The following is an 18391-nucleotide window of genomic DNA, read 5'->3' as shown; positions in this document are numbered from 1 at the left end:
TCTCAGAATTTCTTCTGCATATAAACTTTGAGGGCTAAACTAAATAAAACTTTTAAGTGGCTACATTTTAAATTCACTAGACCAAGCACCAATCCCTCCTGTGACGTGGTGTAGGACTCTTCTGAAAAGGTGTATAAATTAGAAAATTAGAATGTTAATCATATATGAAATATAAATTGTACCTGCAATTCTTCCAGGAGATCAAAGTTTTGTTTGCGCAAGCTACTGTTTGCCTTTTCTAATTTATCCAGTCTCTGATTGTCATTTAAAGATGAATCTATAAGCTCATCCTGAAGCACATGATATTCAACTTCATAAGCTTGCAACTGTTTGGCAATATCCATTTCAAACACCTGTTGTATATAAAAAAAATTATTAGGTGCTGTGCAGATCAAAAACATTGCTCTTTCAATGATTTAAAACCTATTGATCTAGATCTAGACTTAGATATTTAATCAATGCATACAAAAAAAGGACTTAGTTTTTGGCATTCACATTTCCTATTGTGGAAATGGCAAGATTGAGGCAGTAAAGTGCAATACATTGGCATTGGATCTACTTTGCTACTGATTTGCTGCCTGACTTCAGCAAAAACTACTTATACTAAAGGTTCCAAGGGTATGGACTTCATAGGGTATTCCCCTTTTCAAACTGAATACATCTCAGTTTAACACAAACCCTTCTAGACATACCCAGAATTAGCTGTCACTTCAGAAAAAGTGTGGTCCAAACCCACCTGCCACATGTACAAGTGTAAGGCTAAGTAAAATAAAAGCTTTAAATGAAAAACAGTAGACTTTGCTATCTTTATTTATGATTCTATAGTATTTTTACAGGCTGAAAGAAAATGAAATTATCTATACTTACACTAACACGCTTAACAAAAACGTTATGTAACATCAGACTAGATTTCTATTATAGTTAACCACAAATCACTGAAATGAACGTTCAGTCTTACACATGAACATTAAGAAAACCTTTTATTTTAAAAGCAGAGAAATAAATTGATGTGCAGAGTGACCCAAAGGAAAAAAACTATTTTCTTTTCTTTTTTCTAGGTTCTGGCAAGCATCTGCCTTCAAATTATTCATAACTATGACTCCAATCTCCTCTAAAAGCATTGAAGAAGGCAGTATATAAAAGGACAAGTGTGCCAATCACAGAACATAGAAGAAATAAAAGTTGATTTTTAAATGTATTTGAAAAATAGCCCAACAAGAAAGTTCCAGTGTTATTCTTAATTTTTAAACCTCTTGTACTTTATTAATTTTGAAAATGAGTAAAATGCCAAATCCCACCTTAAATACCTGTTAAAAGTAACAGGAATGATTGCCTATTTTATTTATCTGCTCTGTCTACAAAACTTTAACTGTTGGTTAAAGAAAACATCAGTTTATGAAATGTTTCTGTCACATGTCACATGTGCAATAAAAAATTATCTCATAAATAGCAGCAGAAACATATATACTGAGCATCTAAGCACAGAAGGCCAAAATACAATTTTAATTCGAGTTTGATTACACATAGGGAATTTAAATTTTCTGTGAATCTGAGCATCTCTGGAGAAGACACCCTGTTGAAATTTCAATAAGACAAGCAGTGCAATTCAGCAGGGCAGAATGTTAGTTCCTCTCATGACTTCTACCACTTCTAGGCTCTGTACTCCCAAGGAGGGAGGGAAATCCCTGCTGTCATAACCAGACTATCAAAACTGAAAGGAGGGAAACATGAGGCAAATAAAATTTTGACTAGAAACCTAGAGAACTGAAGGCATGTTAAGGCAACCAAAGGCCATGCTGCAGAAGGATGAGGAGCATGGGGACTAACCCAGGAGCTCTGTATGGACTGTGGGCTGGTCAAACAGCTGCTCTCTTCAAAGTCAGCCCTGATCAAAGTGGGGGAACTGCTCTTCCTTCAACTCACTTCTACCTACCCACTTTAAATTTAGAGCATTCAGAGCTGCCTAAACAGAGCATCCCTCCCTCCCTCCACTCAAAGCACATGGTTTTCTGCAGGTCACCTAAGCACTGCAAGTCTTTCAGCCTGGCAGGTAACATACAACCCACTTCACCCCCTGGAAATTCCTTGCTTTCCTTCCCCTTGCATAGACTTTCAGGTTCTCATCCCCTTCCTTTGACAGTAAGCACTAGGAGCAATTTTTCTGGCCCTAATGTGAGCGTGTGTCCCTGAAAGCTTTGCTGCCAGGGCTCAGAGGGAGCCCCTCGCCAGCCCTCTGCCGAGCATGTGCTGCTGCTTTCTTCATCAAGCCATGGGCTTGGATCTCCGGCAGCCCTTGGGGGGTTGTCAGCATCTGCAGTTCTGCACAGTACAGCCCCTATGCTCTGGACCACAAAGGGCCTTCAGAAAAACTGGCTAAAGCCCATCTTCTATTTGCCTGCTGCAGTTTAGATGTCAAGTGTAACAACATCTAGGGTTTTTAAACAGGCAAGCCTTAATTGAAATAATTTGTGATTTTTTCAAATTCCATAGGTATCATCTGGACTATTCTGCTAACTTAGCAACATTGCACCATTTTCCTTGTCTGCTGTTTAAAAAAATTGTATCAAGGGTTCCAGGTTTTGCTGTCTAGACTCACCACTCACTGCAAGAGTCTACACTGCCCCATGTACTCCTGACAGAATGTAAGGTGCTGTTACATACTGGGCCAGCACCATAAAAGCCAGTAGAGACAGAGTCAATGTAGGCAGGCTTCTAATTTCATTAAGTAAGGTTAACATCTGTGAGGCTCTTGTAAGTCAATTCTTGCTTCTGAAATGAGACTTGGAGGGCAAGATTCTTTGGTGAAAAAAAAATTAAAGTAATTTTCACTAAAGGCTTCATAAAGTGACAATAACCAATGGTTACAATACCATACAAAGCTACTATGTCAGCTTATAAGTCATCTGCTTCCAAAAGTTTTCAACATCTTCCAAACTACAAGAGAGTTCTCAGCTTGAAGTAGCTGTTCTGGTTTTTCTGTCGAGAACGTGTTAATAAGAGCATTCCTTTGCACACCTCTCATGTGTTCGGTTTATTTCATACCTGACTAATGGTCTTTTCCATCTGTACCAAACCCAAGTTGGGGAGAGTGCTTTTAATAAAATCAACAATAGTTTCTAGATTCTCATGCTGCAGAATCAAGGGCTTGTGGCTTCCCAAAAGGCTTAAAGCCACTTTAAATATAGCTTCTGATCCTTGAAGAAAGAGCATATCTGTGAAAACAAGGAACAAACAGATTATATCAGGCAAACACATCTTTTGACAAGAATATTAAAACAATAAATTGTCCAAGGACAACAGCTTCTCATAGGAGTGACCCAGAGGCTAGATACACTGCACCGGACATGTGCTTTTGGCTATGGCTTCAAAAGTTTTATAGGGTCAAGATTATTACTCTGAATAGCACACTTGACTAACACAATCGCTTACCAATTTGTTTAGTGAGTTTTCACAAAAAAAAAAAAGCAATCCAAGTTTAAGCTAAGTCTCCAATGAACTAGGTGGTCAAGTTTATAAGTGTTGCCACTTTTTGAGCATGTAATAGTTTAGTGGGCTGTTTTGATGTTCATAGGAATATAAATTTGAATAGAAATCTAACCCCAATGCCCTATAAAAATCATAATACTACAGGGAGAAAAACCTACACCTGAAGACACAACTGAAGATCTGAAATTCTGTTCTTCTCTCATCTGGTGGAGAAAGCCACAAAACCACAATACAACACTGAGCACATGAGGCTAAATGCACACTTTCCAGTAGCCTCAAGTTTCAGGTGCATGTGTTTATTTTCAGTATGTGTCTCAACCACTTCTGTTAATATGCTAATAACTATATTAATAAGTACCCTGAAATCTTAGTCATATGGCTTAAGTGTAAATATTGCAGGTGGCCCTGCAATGACAGCACGTGGCATGCCAAGCACACTGAAACTACAGTATATAGTGACCTTTCAATGTAATGCCCTTTCTTTCTTTTCCTTTACAAAGTGCTTATGTATTTATAGAGTAAAGAAATATAAGTCTGCAATAAAGGCGTCAGACAAGAAACCCAATCTGTATAAACAGCATTGCCCTGCATTTGACTTTTCTTCTACTAAAACTCAGAATCTGCTCCTGGTTTCACTGAGGGACTCACGGTGCTACAGACAGAAACATCTAACAAATGAAACAATACTGATGGAGGTGAAAAAGGAATAGAAGATACTGTGGGGTTTTATCATATTTCCTAAATATAAATTTACATTGAAAGGGCTTCTCTCTTGTTCTTTCCCTGCTTTGGATTGTGAATGCAGCCACAAAAACAATCAATCACATATAAAGTAGCACAGTGACATCAAAAAAAAAAAGTATGTCTTGATATTAAAAAAAAAAAAAGAAAAAAAAAAAGAAGAGTGAAGAAAAGAGATAGAAAAAACCAAACATGTTGTATGGGAAACAACTGCTAGCAAAACTGCAGGTAACTCTGATATAGTGAAGAACCTATGAAAACAGTTGTTAACAGCCTTTCTTAGTAAAACCAAACTCTTATTTCCAAATTTGTATCATAATGAAATTCCCCTCTTGAACACTCTAGCTTGCAATGTTGAAGCCATAACTCATTTCACTCTCTCCAAGAAAGAAAAGCACAAGTAAAAACTAACCATAAGCCTCACACTTTGTCACCGTTTGTCCCAAAAGAGGTGTAACATTTTTCAGCTCTGTGTTGAGCTGAATGTGAACTCCAATGGCAGAAATGATTAAAAAGTGGTAACAGAGCAGGCATCTGCCTCAATTCTCTATTGAAACTCAAAACTATGGGAAAATGATTCATAGGGAAAGCTCTATATTAGGACAGGAAATACTGAAGATCAGCTAGGAAACAAAGTGAAAAAAGCAGAGCTAAAAAGAAAGAGTTTTTATGATTCAGCACCTGCCCCTTAATGACATGCAGATTAACTCAAGGTGACCTAAAAGTTGTGAATGAATGTCTGTATGACTGAGCTACTGAAACATGGCTGAAACCCCTTTCATGTAAAACAGCAAGTACTTAACAAAGACCTGTTTGTTATCCACTCCCCATGCTTCATGTTAAGTGGGATCCCAGCCAACAACAATACAGTGAAGGTACCCAAATTAATGTCAGCATGACTGGCAGCCTATAGGATTAAAAAAAATTAAGCTTTATCTACAATCTTGAAACAAAATAAACACTATTCTATCAATTCTCCTCTATTAATAAGTAAGCAGGGGTACTAAAGAACACATCTTTCTTAACCCCGTACTTTCATCAGTTCCTGCTCAGGAGAAGTGTTGAAAGTTTGGACAGATAAATAAAAACTTAAAAGGAGTTTTGTTACTTGATTCATAAAACAGTCTAACCCACTTCTTTTACATATTGCCTGTCAGATGCCTGCAAAAAGCACACTCTATGGAAATCCAAAGGAATGGTCTGTAACAATTGTATCATTAAATAGGAGTGGGCTAGTTTCAAACACCAAGGGTTGAGAGATAATATTAGAAAATGGCAGTGCAATCTCAGACTGTTAGTAACCTATACATCACTTACTTCAGCATCAACGTTCTTTCCTCCCAAGGGTTCTTATAAGTGAGCAAGGAAAACCTATATATGTATATTCTGCAAAAGTGTGTGAAGACATAGGTCAAAAATTACTGGATCCTAACTTGCCATGCTGCTAATGACAGCTGACGGCAGAGTGATAGCTCAAATATTTTTTGTTCAAAGTTGTGTTTCAGAGTCTTTAGTATGGGTGAGGATGAGATTTTACTTTCTAGTGTAAATAAATGTCCAGTGTTCTCATCCTACATAGCTCCAGTAAATACTGTTTTAAGGAAATTACTAAATACTTTGAAACATTAAAAACTGCAAGTGTTGGTCACGTTGAACTTTCTCCCTAAAAAACATCAGAGGTTTTTAAGAGGCAACAGTTTCTTTCACACATGCTTTTCTCTTCTTGATGTAAAATCAGACGTGTGAAGACCACGTATCTGTACCTTCTATTCTAATGCAAAGCCTTTGTTTTCTAAAGCCTTACAATCCTCCAATGACATATAAAGTACTAATCTGTCTATTAAGGCAGAAATCCAAACATACTGAATACACAAGGCACTTTTATAACCTCACTGCAGTCAATTGTCCCATTCAAAGACACTTCTCACCATGTACAATACTATGAAAGATTAAGAATAACAAAAAGATGAACTGATTATAAACTCAGAATATGACACTTGTATACAGCACTTCATTTGATTCCTACAGATTATTACTGTCAGCTACATACTTGCTGATGTACATTAACCTTCCAGGAAAAAAGCATGCTGTTTTCCCTAGAGTTTGGATGTTAATCATGGGACATATAGTTCTACTCTACACACCATCCTTTTCACTGGGAATTTTTCTAGCATTACTTTTAGCATGCCCTTAAACAGAAACCAGCCAGGATTCTTGTTGGTTCTTCTTGAGCTCTATATTCCTATTTGTGGTAGACAGGACCATATTGTTTTTAAGTCAGGAAAGTGTCAATATTAATGTGCTAATAAATAATTTCTTCATTGCATCTCTTAAATGAGACTGACTAAAGAAAATGAAACTGGCTTCTCATTAGAAGAGAAGAACTGGGGAGAAAGCTCCAGTCCACCCCGCTCATTATGGACAATCCAGTATCACATAATGAAGTTGAAAAACAAACAACTGAAAAGGAAACAAAGCATCTTCTCAAACACCAAACAATCTATGAAATATACATCCAGAAGATAGCATCAAGGTAAATTCTTAACTGGAATTTAATTTAAAAAGAGAGCTTCTAGAGATTTTAAAGATAGGCAACAGAAGTGACTTTAGAAACGAAATCCTCATTGATTCCAAACATTTTTGGAACTAAAATTGTCAGGATAAGAAACACTAGTTTAAACATCTTATATTTCTGCAATTTGCATTTACACTGCAAAGGCCATCTCTGTGTGTGCTTTAAAACATACCCCTCAAGCTAATTTTCTGCTGACACTGCTAGAAATGATGATAATGACTGCTGGAAATTATGACAGTGGAGTAAATGGATATATTTCTCAGATGATGCCTTTGTTACATCTCTTTTCAGCTTGAAAGTAATTCATTGTTGGTGTTAGAGTGTCATTGTTATAACACAATGCCTGCCTTCATGGCATCAAATTTTACATCTTCTCTAAAAGTGGTTACAAGGTGGGGTAACAATAAGGATGAAAAGACATTAGGGACTGTTGTTTACTTTTCTCCTCTCTCTTCCAGTTTTACTGAAATACTGCACACTCCATAGGATGATCTCTGTTGTTTTTCTTCTGCTCACAGTAAGCAAAATACTTCTCCTGGGTGTCTGAAACAGACTGGATAGTAATGCTGTTCCTAATAACAAGATTCCAAATATAAGACTTCAGAAAGAACAGAGACAAGTTTTATGAAGAATTACCAAACACTCTGGATACAAATCCAAGGGGAAACTGGGAGGCAAACATGGTGAGAAACCAGGGAGCAGCATAGAGGCTGGGGCCAATCTCATGTTCCTCCAAGTGGTTATAGAGATCTCGATGGTAGTCATGAAGAAGTCGAGACAATTGGTACATCTGGATCTGCATGGAATAAGAGCAAGAGACTAAAGATCAACAAGTTTTGACATTCATAATAGCAAAGTCCATGCTTCATACTTATCAGAAACAGAGAAAGATATTTGTCAATTGATGTTTGGATAAAATTGTGTGAAAACAAGAAATACTCGGAAGCCACCTAAAAGACACAGGATGGGTCACCTGTGAGCCTACAACAGGCTCATTTGCAGGATCATTTGAACCTCATTTGAACACAACAGAAGTCTTCCTATTTATGGTTTCTGTAGTTTCCCCAGAAGTATTTTGATTTGAAAATAGTGCATTTAAGATGATGTATTCTTTTCCTAGATTATTCTTCCCTATTTTTGAGAACTCAATTTAAGTTTAGGTTTTGACAATGCTAGCTGTATTGCATTATTATTATTTAGCAGCAGCATCCTTTACTTAAAAAAAATGAAATCATACCTGTAAAATTGTCATGTCAGGACGATACTGTTTTCTCAGGCCCATGTCAAACATGAGAAACTTCAGCATTTTAAAAGCATCTTCTTCACTCATGTGAAGTAGTAGAACTCCTGCTACAAAACTAAGGCCCTGGCAATATCCTACTTCCTGGTCCAGAAGTGAATAGGCTTTCAAAATATTGTAGAGTGACAGCTGCCCAGCTCCCAGCTGTGCTGAGAAGTATGGATGTGTCGGAAATGTGCGCCCTGTGAAAACAGCTGACGTTAGTGACCTAAACTAAAAAGTAAACAACAAAACTCTCCAACCCTTGTCACACTGTCAAATTAAAGAGTCTTTCAAGAATGTGGATTCTTTTGAGAAGTAGATTTTGAGCACAACAGAGCCATTTCTAGTCCTCCAGTTCTAGAACAAGATGATGGCTTTCACCCCAGACTGGCTTATCTGTAAACTTTCATACAGCACTTGGTGTCCTAAAAACAAACCAAACCAACCAGGTAACTTACACAATCAGTTTGACCCACAACACTTACTCAGTGAGTATAAACTCAGTTTGCCTTTTTTTTTTTTCTGCAGCCTGTACCATACCAAGAATTGTGTAGCTATATATAAGCTACGATATATGCTATATACATATTATGTGAGAGCACAGCTAATGGAGGCAGCCAACAGACACAGCCCTTGGTGCAGCCATTTCTGGGCTTTGTTTCCTTGAGCTATGAGCATATGGAGACTTTGTCCAGGATCAGCAGGGGACTCCTGCAAATGTGAGGGTACTGCTGCTGGCTGGTAAGGCTGGTGCTGGTAAGGCTGATGCTAACCAACCTTTGTCAGTTGCCCTTGATGACAGGGTGCCTGGAGCCTTTGTTCCAGCTGATCCCTTATTAGGGAGGGTCACTAATGACCTGGGCAATGGGGCAGAGCACACCCTCAGCAAGTTTGAAGATGATAGAAAACTGGGAGTAGTTAGAGATACACTTGCTACCATTCAGAGGGACTTCAACAGGCTGGTGAAATGAGCTGCCAGGAACTTCATAAAGTTCAACAAAGTTAAGTGCAAAAATCCTGCACCTGGAGGGAACAAATGCATGCACCAGCATTTGCCACCCATCCAGAAAGCAGCTTTGCAGAAAAGGACCCGAGGGTCCTGGTGGTCAGCAGGTTGAACATGGGCCAGCAATTTGCCCTTGCAGAAAAGAAGGCTGATGGTATCCTGGGCTGCATTGGGAGTGCTGCCAGCATTTGGAGGCAGGTGATCCTTCCCCTCTACTCGGCACTGGTGAGGCCACATCTGGACTGCTGTGTCCAGTTCTCTGTTCCCACTACAAAAGTGATATGCCCATACTGGAGAGAGTCCAGCAAAGGGCCACTAGGATAATGGAGGGACTGGAGCATCCCTTCTATGAAGAGAGGTTGAGAGAACTGGGACTGTTCAGCCTGGAGAAGGAAAGGCTCAGGGGGATGCACAAATACCCAGTGGAAGGGAATGAAGAAGAAGGAACTAGGCTCTTCCCAGTAGTGCTCACTGACAACAAGAGGCAGTGGGCACAAATCGAAAAACAGTAAATTCCACCTTTTTTTTTTTTTTTTTTTTTTTTAATTATAGTGTGGATAGACATTGGCACAGGCTGCCCAAAGAGGTTGTGAAGTCTCCATCTATGGACATACTCAAAATCTGAGCAAACATGATCCTAGGCAGCCTGGGCAGATCTTGCTTTGAGCAAGGGGTATTTGGACTAGATGATCTCAAGAGCTCCTTTCCAATCTCAACCACTCTGATTCTGTGAACAAAGACATTAAAGACTTAACCTTTAACCTTTACAGATTTTTAAAAAAAATCTTCCAAAGGCAAATTTTTCACTTTTAGGAAAAAACCCTCCCCCTATCAAACTTCCTCTGAAATACCTCAACAGAGGTATTTTGAAATTTGAATACCTCTTTTGTTCTAGTATTAAGTGGAGCTTGTTTTCTGGTTGCCCACTTGTTAAATACCACCCCACCCTTTAGCTTCTGGAATGCTGCTGTGCTGCCAGATAATATCAGAACTCCTGTTTCAAGACAAAGCCTGGGGTAGAGTCCTTCCGCCATCTGGTAGCTGCTGTAGCCTGTCACATGGGACATGGCACTCAGTCCTGAATAGGTCTCCCTGGCCAGGGTGTCAGAGTTGAATGTTACAGAAGAAGTATTTCTAGCTTTCAAATGAGAAGAAGCTTGCATTCCTTTGCTTGAAGGACAAGCTTCTACAGCACAGTCTAAAGGCAGACCTGCACTGCCTCACTCAGCCAGCAAAGCTCATTTCACGTAAGTCATGAAAAAGAGTTACAAACTCAGCAAGAATAAAAATGCGAAGAAGTTCTAAAAAGCAGTAAATGGAGGAGGAGAAGAACTGCTAAACTCACAAGCTGATGTGTTTCTGGGTGCTCTGAGTTAACTAAGAATTTTAGCCTTTATTTTGGAGCAAAGGTCTCTGGCCCTGCTGAAAAGAGACTCTAAATGAACTGTGATACCTCTAGAGGCCCAGAATGTGAGAGTAAGTACCTACTACTTTATTTTTTTAGATGCAATAAAACAAAACATAATTTTATACCATGTTCAGCAAACACCCAGTGATGGATGGTTTCCTACACTGATAGCACTGTGACATGTAAACTGGGCCAGCAAAGCAGCTGCTATACCTTAGCCCTGCATCCACATGCACACTGCTGGCATCAATCTCAGGAAGCACTATTTACATCTGAGGATGCATCAATTCAACTAAGTGCAAGCAATGCTATTACAGCTTTGGCTCATACTGTATCAACAAGACCTATTTAGCCTAATTTGGGAAAGGTTTTTAGGTATTACAACCACATGTTGCAAGAACATAGTTTTTTTTCTTTCAAGGTATAAGTGCATGCTTTCAGAAGGATTCTTAAAGATTTTTAAGAAAATGCTTCTGATAGCCTGAAGGAATGCAAGGCAGAACATGCAAATTCCTTCTAGCTGCCTATCCAGTTATGCTGTCGGTTACCATGCAGCACAGCTCTATTTCAATGTGAATCACTAGGAAGTCTTCAGCTTCCTAATTCATCTTATGGTTATGACAGGACCCAATCCCTCCCTCAGCTAATGGGCTGGCAAATAGCACCCTGGCAAAAACAACACCTTGCTTGAAAACCACCACGAAGTTACCAATTTGCCAACACAGGCAGTCATTTGTTTCTACGAGAAGAGCACATGGCTAAGATGAGAAAGTATTTGTGTGCAGAACCAGGCAGAAAACATAAACAGCTTGCCAAGCCAGTAAGCCCCAGTCTGCTATGTGAGACAACCAAGCTCAGACTGATAGTGCTCCCTACTGTCCAGGAGTCATCCCAGCACCATCCCTCTGCTGAAGGTGTTCAATTAATTGACCCAGCACAAAACTGTTCGCCTCTTACTGAACCACTTCAGCGTCCCACCCTTCACTGCCAGGGCTACCAATACCAGCTGTGGTGGACCAATAGGTATTTGCTAGCAAATGATCTCTGGCTGCATGTAAATGTCTCTCTCAAACACAAAAGATTGTTGTCTGGCACTGCTCAGTCATGGGGAGTTCCTAGATCTGGTGTGAAAAGTGTGAAGGGAAACAATTTGCACACATCCACTGCCTATTCCCAGCTGGCATTAAGGCTCCTTGGCCTGTTACTTTCCCAGTGCCAAGCTGAAAGCAGGCAGGTCTGCCAAGTAGGGGAAAGTGAAGGTGACATCCACCACCATCCTTTCCCACCTCCGGTCATGCCACTTTCTGCAGGAACACACCTGTTCCTTCTCATTCCTATGTATTTTCTATGCACTGCTCTGGTATTTTGACTCACTTTACTAAGTGTTGCAGAAACAGAGAAAATACCCTCTTTGTCATCTAAAGCTTAAGTCACCATCTAAACTCAGCAAATCTTCTCACAGTTTAGTACCCACTGAAGACAGTCAGCACGTTGAGTCTTTAATAAAGTAATAAATGTGTGCTCCCAGACAGCCCTGGGTATAGGTAATCCTTCCTCATCAGGTAAGAAAGGGGATACATTCATTAGCAGTGAAAAATGCTTAAATACTGTTTGAGTAGTTATAAAGAGCAGAATTATGATGGGATAATTCTGTACTACTGCTTTACAGAAAAGATGTAAGAGAAAATAATGCAAAGGGTAATAATCATTCAGATCAGACCAAGTACAACTTTTTCCATAAATTTTTAGCATTCCTTCATATGACATTTGGTTACTTGCAGTGCATAATTTCCTTTGATGGAGTTTTTCATTGCAAATTCTTTTAATCAAATGTAGTGATAATGCACTTCTTAAATTGCCCCACACAGCTCCTCAGAACCAAACTGCCAGTGCTGTGCTCTGGAAGACATTGATTCTTTGCCTTTATTAGGAAAGAACATAATGAATACTGAGTTCAGTGTGGGATTATCCCACACACAAGAGCTGTGATCCTCTTGGAAAAGCATCAGCTCCTGGTTTCTCACACCAGATTAAAAGCAGTTCTTACCAACAACCTATTATTAAACAGTGAAAGGCTTTTTGTGTGTTACCTTCTTTAGGTATCTTACCGAGATCATAAACCCCTTGTTTTAATTTCAGACCACTACTGTACTTACCTAGGTCAATAAGAATTGCATGCTGTTGGGAAGTTAGTTGTTTTAGGAGTTCTTTATAAGGTGTGTCCTTTGGTTGTTGTTTACTTGGAAACTGATGTTTCAGATGGTATTGCTCTGCTAGAAACTTCCATATCTCCCCACGGTGGTGACGTGGTACTCCTGAGTAGAGAAAGCAATTAAACCAGTAATTTGTACTCCTACTGAGGGTTCTGCTATAGTTGAGCTAACAGGACTGAGGAACTGAAGATCCCTATCTGCTACACAGGCAGGCAGATCCCTATTGGTTACCTCCAGTGGACCACAGAAGTAGATAAACTACAAGGCTTTTACTTCCTCAACCAATAAAAGACATCAGCACCATAACAGGAGAGATTTACGGCAGAAAGAAACACCATGAGCTGCCTAAGATTAATGCTTACATCTAGTCTGAGAAGCACTAGAACAGGCATCAAGAATTGCAATACTTGTCTCTGAAAAGTTGTATGTTTATCTCCCATTTTTCCATGCAAAGTACACAATAAAGCACTGCAATAGAACTAATTGACAGTTTCACTGTCAACATAGCATGGACTTTGTTGTTATGAGTATGTTTTAGGAAGGTGGGATGCACACGTACCAAAAATATAAATAAGTACAAATGAGATGTGATATCGAGACTACAACACAAAGCAGATAATCAGCGGGCAAGTATTGTATTTCTAGTTTTGCTATCAGCTTGCTTAATGACTGGTACACATTAAAATGTTTTAAAACTTGAATTTATTTCTCTGTAAAGAGGGAGGATGCTACTTAACTATTTCACATAAGTAATGATAGCTTTCATTTTTAAACTGTATGTAAAGCTCTGAGAGTATAATTAATTCAGCACAAGGCTCTCACTCACTATTAAATCCTCTCCACAAGAAATCAATGCACTTTCACTTGGGAAAGTATTCTGTCTAATCCATAGTGCACTGGAACCAGATATTACAGTTTGAAGTAACTCACAGCTTGACGTTTTTAGGACTGTTTTTTTTCTTTTGGTATACATGTAACATATGGAGGACAATAACCACAGGAGAAATCAAGACTTGCTCAAGCATACAACTTACAAGGAAAGATAACAAAACATATTAGGATTTGATATTGTTAGAAATCTAGACTTATCCAGTCATTTTAAATGGGCACTTTGGTTTAACTTGCTGGTATAATTGCACATAGCCTGGTGCAATATTTAAAATATTGAACTTCTGACAGTGGTTAAATCTTGACACTTTCTTTACATGTTGGAAAGCTTTGTATAGAACTATAAAAAGCTCCTTGGAGTAGCCATCTTCACCATCGGCTCCATACAGCGCTCAGCCTAAGGCCTCTGGGTCCAATCATGGCAAATGTAATATTGAGTAATAGCCCCATTTCTTAGAATATTTAATAAACATCCTTAGGTTATATTACTTTTGGTGCAGTGGAGATAGGGATGGTTGCTCAGCCCTGCAGTTGCGAGGAAGACTGTAAGTGGTGTTTGCAGCGATAAAGTGTTCTTGAACTCGGAGAAAAGGCAGTTCTGCAGAGATACCCATGCCTACTGTTTGTGCACAGACACAGTACACAGGCTGGAACAGAGAATTTCCAGAAAACAATGCAGGGCTTCTTCAGTTATTCACACAGTCATTTATTTGCATTATCCAAGCTTTTTTTCTTTAATTGTAACTTTTAATTTATAAAATCAGATTGCAACAATTGTAACACACTGAGGTAGCGTACAACTCTCCTGTAAGGGCAGATGTTACTCAAAAATGTATGCTATAGCTCCAGTATACAACTGCAGCTACCACTGAAAGGGACTGGTACTTGCATTTGCATGACCATGATGGTACCAAAAGTTGTTACTTGTTTGGTCAGCAGCCTGAGAACAGCACTAGAGAGAATCTGGTTATAAGGAGTGAATAAGTGGCCACACTATTCCTTTTCTGATACTATTTACATGCATTTCGACAACTCAAAAAACCAAACCGTGTTTACCTTGCCCAACAGCAGAATGTATTTTTTCCACATCAAATTTAATCTTTGACCTTCCAGGTGTACTCAACATTTTTTCCCAAATCAAAGTTACATCTTTTAAGCATGGTGTGATTTCTTCGTAGTCAAGTTTCAGACGTCTGTTCTGCAAATTGTTTTCAGATGCTAAAAAGTGATATGAATGTAGCAGTTAATATTGTTTACTATTTGTAAAATGGATTAATTTAACTTACAACTTCATCATGCAATCCACCTGAAACATTATGTATTTAAACATTAGTGATTGTGGGGTTGGATTGGTTTGTTTGGTTTTTAAAGATATTACATGCAATATTAATTATGTTTGGCCAGGTAAATTAAATTCCCTACTGCTAGTCAACTCCTAAATATGAAGAAACATAAGAGATGATGACTAATGAAATAAACATAAGATTTTCATAACAGGAATTTTCATTTTCCCAGCTCTTCAGTGCAGAAGACCTTCAGCAAATAAAAACACAAACCCAATTTAGTCATCTATTTGTTATGCATACATTTCCATAATAGTAATGACAAAGTAAAAAAATTACTTTAAAGGTGATCATTCACAGATTTACAGATTACATAAAAAGGAAAGTTCAAGTATAGAAAATTCCAGAGCCCTGGACGCAAATAGGGCTATAAGCACTACATTTATGTGCGACTCTCCTGAAGTCCCCAATGAATAAATAGGAACAAAGGTCAATGCATAACTCAGTCTTAAATATGACAGTTTAGATCATCACAGCTCCTGGAGCAGAGATTCACTGTTGTACTGGTGGTTTTCCCACATTACAATTTATGAGAATATTGCACTGTATCTTCATGTGTTATCTATAAGGGATTAAAAAAAAATTTAAACAATAGCTGGGAAAGCATCAAAAAACCATGGCAGAAATGAAAACAATTCTGCAGCTGAGTGTAATTCCAAAGTTTAGAAGTGGAGTGAGAACTTCAAAGGGAGTCTTGGTAAAGCTTTTAAATTTTTTTTTTCTGTGGGGGCATTTTAGTACTATAATGTGCCTGGAAAACAGGATTTATTAATGGTAATCATGTAAACTAAATAATAAAGCATGTTTTGTGCCAGTAGATGGATTTGTGCAGGTAACAAGACTGAAAAAGTAGAAGAGGAGAAAAAGAGGTGTAGTTCAGATGAGACACAAATATGTCAGTCATTTATTCCTACAAGGATGAAATGATGAAAGAAAATGCTATAAGGAATCCAAGACTAAGCTAAAAAGAGAGCACTAAGGAGAGACATAAACAGTGGGAAATTTATGGAGAAATTAACAGAATAGGTTTCAATCTTTTAACTAGGCTGTAATGTGGCTGAGTACTCAATGCACCTAGTTCCAGGACAAGAGCAGCTCTCTACTTGCAAAAATGAGCAGAGCAAAAGTTCAAAATATGTAGAAGTCTGGAAAGGTTCTACAGTATTAAACAAAAATTAAAAAATAATTCTCCTACAAATAACACAATTTTTGAAATAGTGTATCATAAAGTGATCATGTTTATTAATTAATTTGCCATGATGTCAGTACTTCTTTGTTGTGATGATGCATTACTGTAATGGTAACAAGATACTCATATTTTGAGGACATTCTGCCATATATCATAAGCCTGCTGCTACTTTGGAGGATTTCACTTATGAATTCACAGAATCACTCCTATCCATTTCAGTCTTGAGACAATCTATGTTAAAATGTTGTTATATTATCTTTTGATAGTTTAACTCTCTATTATTTGTATTTTCAACTCCTTTATATAAATTTACTAAACAGTTAAAGACTGCCTGAAATTTACATTTCATAATGACACTATCAAGACTCTAAACTCAACTTGTTCTGAGAGCTGTATCTGCAGTTAAGGTTTTTTAGATTATTGAATTCTGGGAGTCACAAAGGGTTATCTTGTCCTGTACTCCTATTGACTACACAAGCTTCTAGATTTTAGAAACTGAGAAAGAAAAGAACTGTTTATATCTGGGAAGTACACCTCCTCATCCTGTAGTTGCTTTCATATGTGAATGACTTTATTCAATGAGGTTATTCATGTGAGTTATGAGATTACCTAAGTGTTTGCAAGATTCAGATCTCAGAGTATTTAATTTTTAATTCAGTGATTAACTACAGATCCATGAAATACAATTATAGCTGCCTATCCACACTGAAAGTGATTCAGTCCATCTAAACTATTTTTCAACCTCTCACATCTTTGTCAGGTCAAAACCAACATATTTATAAATCAGAATATTAAAAACCCGCAAAACACAGGTGGTATTGTATGAATATAACATAAAAAAAGGGCATTTAAATTTCAGCCTAATTGAAAACGAACTCAGAGAAATCTTTCAATGTTTCATCTTCCGCAAACAAATGTTTTCTGGTGCTTGGCAACTTCTCAGACTTTTCTGCTTTATATTCAGTCTTCGTATGCTACGTGCAAAAATGTGACGTGTGAGGACTGAGGTGAGAATATGCCTTTATCAACAAGCTTATTTAGATACTGACACTACCCAGTGTCAGTATCTACATAATTCTAAATAATTCCCAATGTCACACATAAGCGCAACTAGTAAAGATGCTGTGCTCGCTGCAGCACAGTCATCTGTTGTTTTCAAGTATTGTCTCACCATCTGAGCTCTTCATGCAGCAACTACCTAGGACAACTTCCTCACCCTTCAGGGCGTACAGCACAGCTGGGCCTTCAGTTCTGCCAACACCCACCTCATTCATTCACTAACTGGCTTTTTAGATATGCTCATCTTAATGTATCTGTGATAGTTTTGCAATTTTTTCTTTTGGGGAGACAAAATTGGAGCACCTAGGTAAACTTACTAAAATGTGTATGGATATTAATGACCTGCACTTGTCAAAATTTGACTGCAGGCTGTAGATTCAGATAATTTGAATACAAGAGAAATTTTAAAAATATCAGGAGTATAAATACACAATACAGAGAAAATTTATTTCTAAATGCCATTAAAACGTTACAGAAGCTCATTTATAACAGCACTGTTCTAAGCTTGAAGAGATTGTATAAATAATTTCTCTCAGTACCTCTTCTCCAGATGGTCTCAGCCTCTGGCCAAGGACTCTGTATATTTGGTATCCATAGCCATATTTTATTTTACTGGATTAGCTAGTACATTGCTGGGAACATGCTTGTCATCTGTGGGGTTCTTAGGAAACTCGGGTGTCAGGTGTTCTTCAGATAGGGTTGAAACAGAAGAGCTATACTGCCGGGTGCAAACAGCCTACAGGTGGGCCAAGTGCTTTTGCAGGCCATATCCAATATTCAAGAGGTGTTTTGTCTTTCCAGCCGCGTGTCTTAGCCTGAGTTTAAAGAAGGATTTCAAGTTTGGTGTACTGACCTTTTCACACAGCTGGGCCCTCTCTCTACACACTTCTTGGAAGTCAATCCTTCATCAAGTTTACACAAGAAAATGAAGAATTGCCATTTTCATGCCAGATACCTCCCCTTTTGAGGGTTCAGGTGCCTACTCCCTTCCTGAACACCTAAAATCACCCAGATAAACATTTCTGTCCTCATCATTCATATCTTCAAAGGAGCAGCTCTCAAAGGCAATCACTTGTGATTCTGCATAACAGCTGTTCTTTATATGTAAAAATTGCCACCAAAATGGATTTGTCACAGCTCAGTCATTCACAGAAAAATTGTGGTTAAGAATAATTGCAAATTACAATTTCTCGAGTTCCTT

The 18391-nt window shown here is 38.3% G+C and overlaps 1 protein-coding gene across 11 annotated transcripts in view; it reads right to left on the bottom strand.

Moving 5' to 3' along the window:
- Nucleotides 1-18391, bottom strand: part of TBC1D1 (TBC1 domain family member 1) — a 100726-nt gene that overhangs the window by 2072 nt on the left and 80263 nt on the right. For all 11 annotated transcript variants that reach the window (XM_032108979.1, XM_032108978.1, XM_032108987.1 and 8 more), the window contains 6 exons: nucleotides 14656-14817; nucleotides 12655-12813; nucleotides 8040-8284; nucleotides 7439-7598; nucleotides 3043-3212; nucleotides 183-353 (listed from right to left, as the gene is read on the bottom strand). In XM_032108979.1, coding sequence (XP_031964870.1) covers nucleotides 183-353; nucleotides 3043-3212; nucleotides 7439-7598; nucleotides 8040-8284; nucleotides 12655-12813; nucleotides 14656-14817 — 1067 coding nt within the window. The remainder of the gene's footprint in view (nucleotides 1-182; nucleotides 354-3042; nucleotides 3213-7438; nucleotides 7599-8039; nucleotides 8285-12654; nucleotides 12814-14655; nucleotides 14818-18391) is intronic.

This window comes from Corvus moneduloides, chromosome 5, assembly GCF_009650955.1.
Source record: "Corvus moneduloides isolate bCorMon1 chromosome 5, bCorMon1.pri, whole genome shotgun sequence".
In the NCBI taxonomy this organism is placed as follows: domain Eukaryota; kingdom Metazoa; phylum Chordata; class Aves; order Passeriformes; family Corvidae; genus Corvus; species Corvus moneduloides.
The sequence above is the reverse complement of the archived record's forward strand: the minus strand, read 5'-3'. Positions and strand labels throughout refer to the sequence as shown.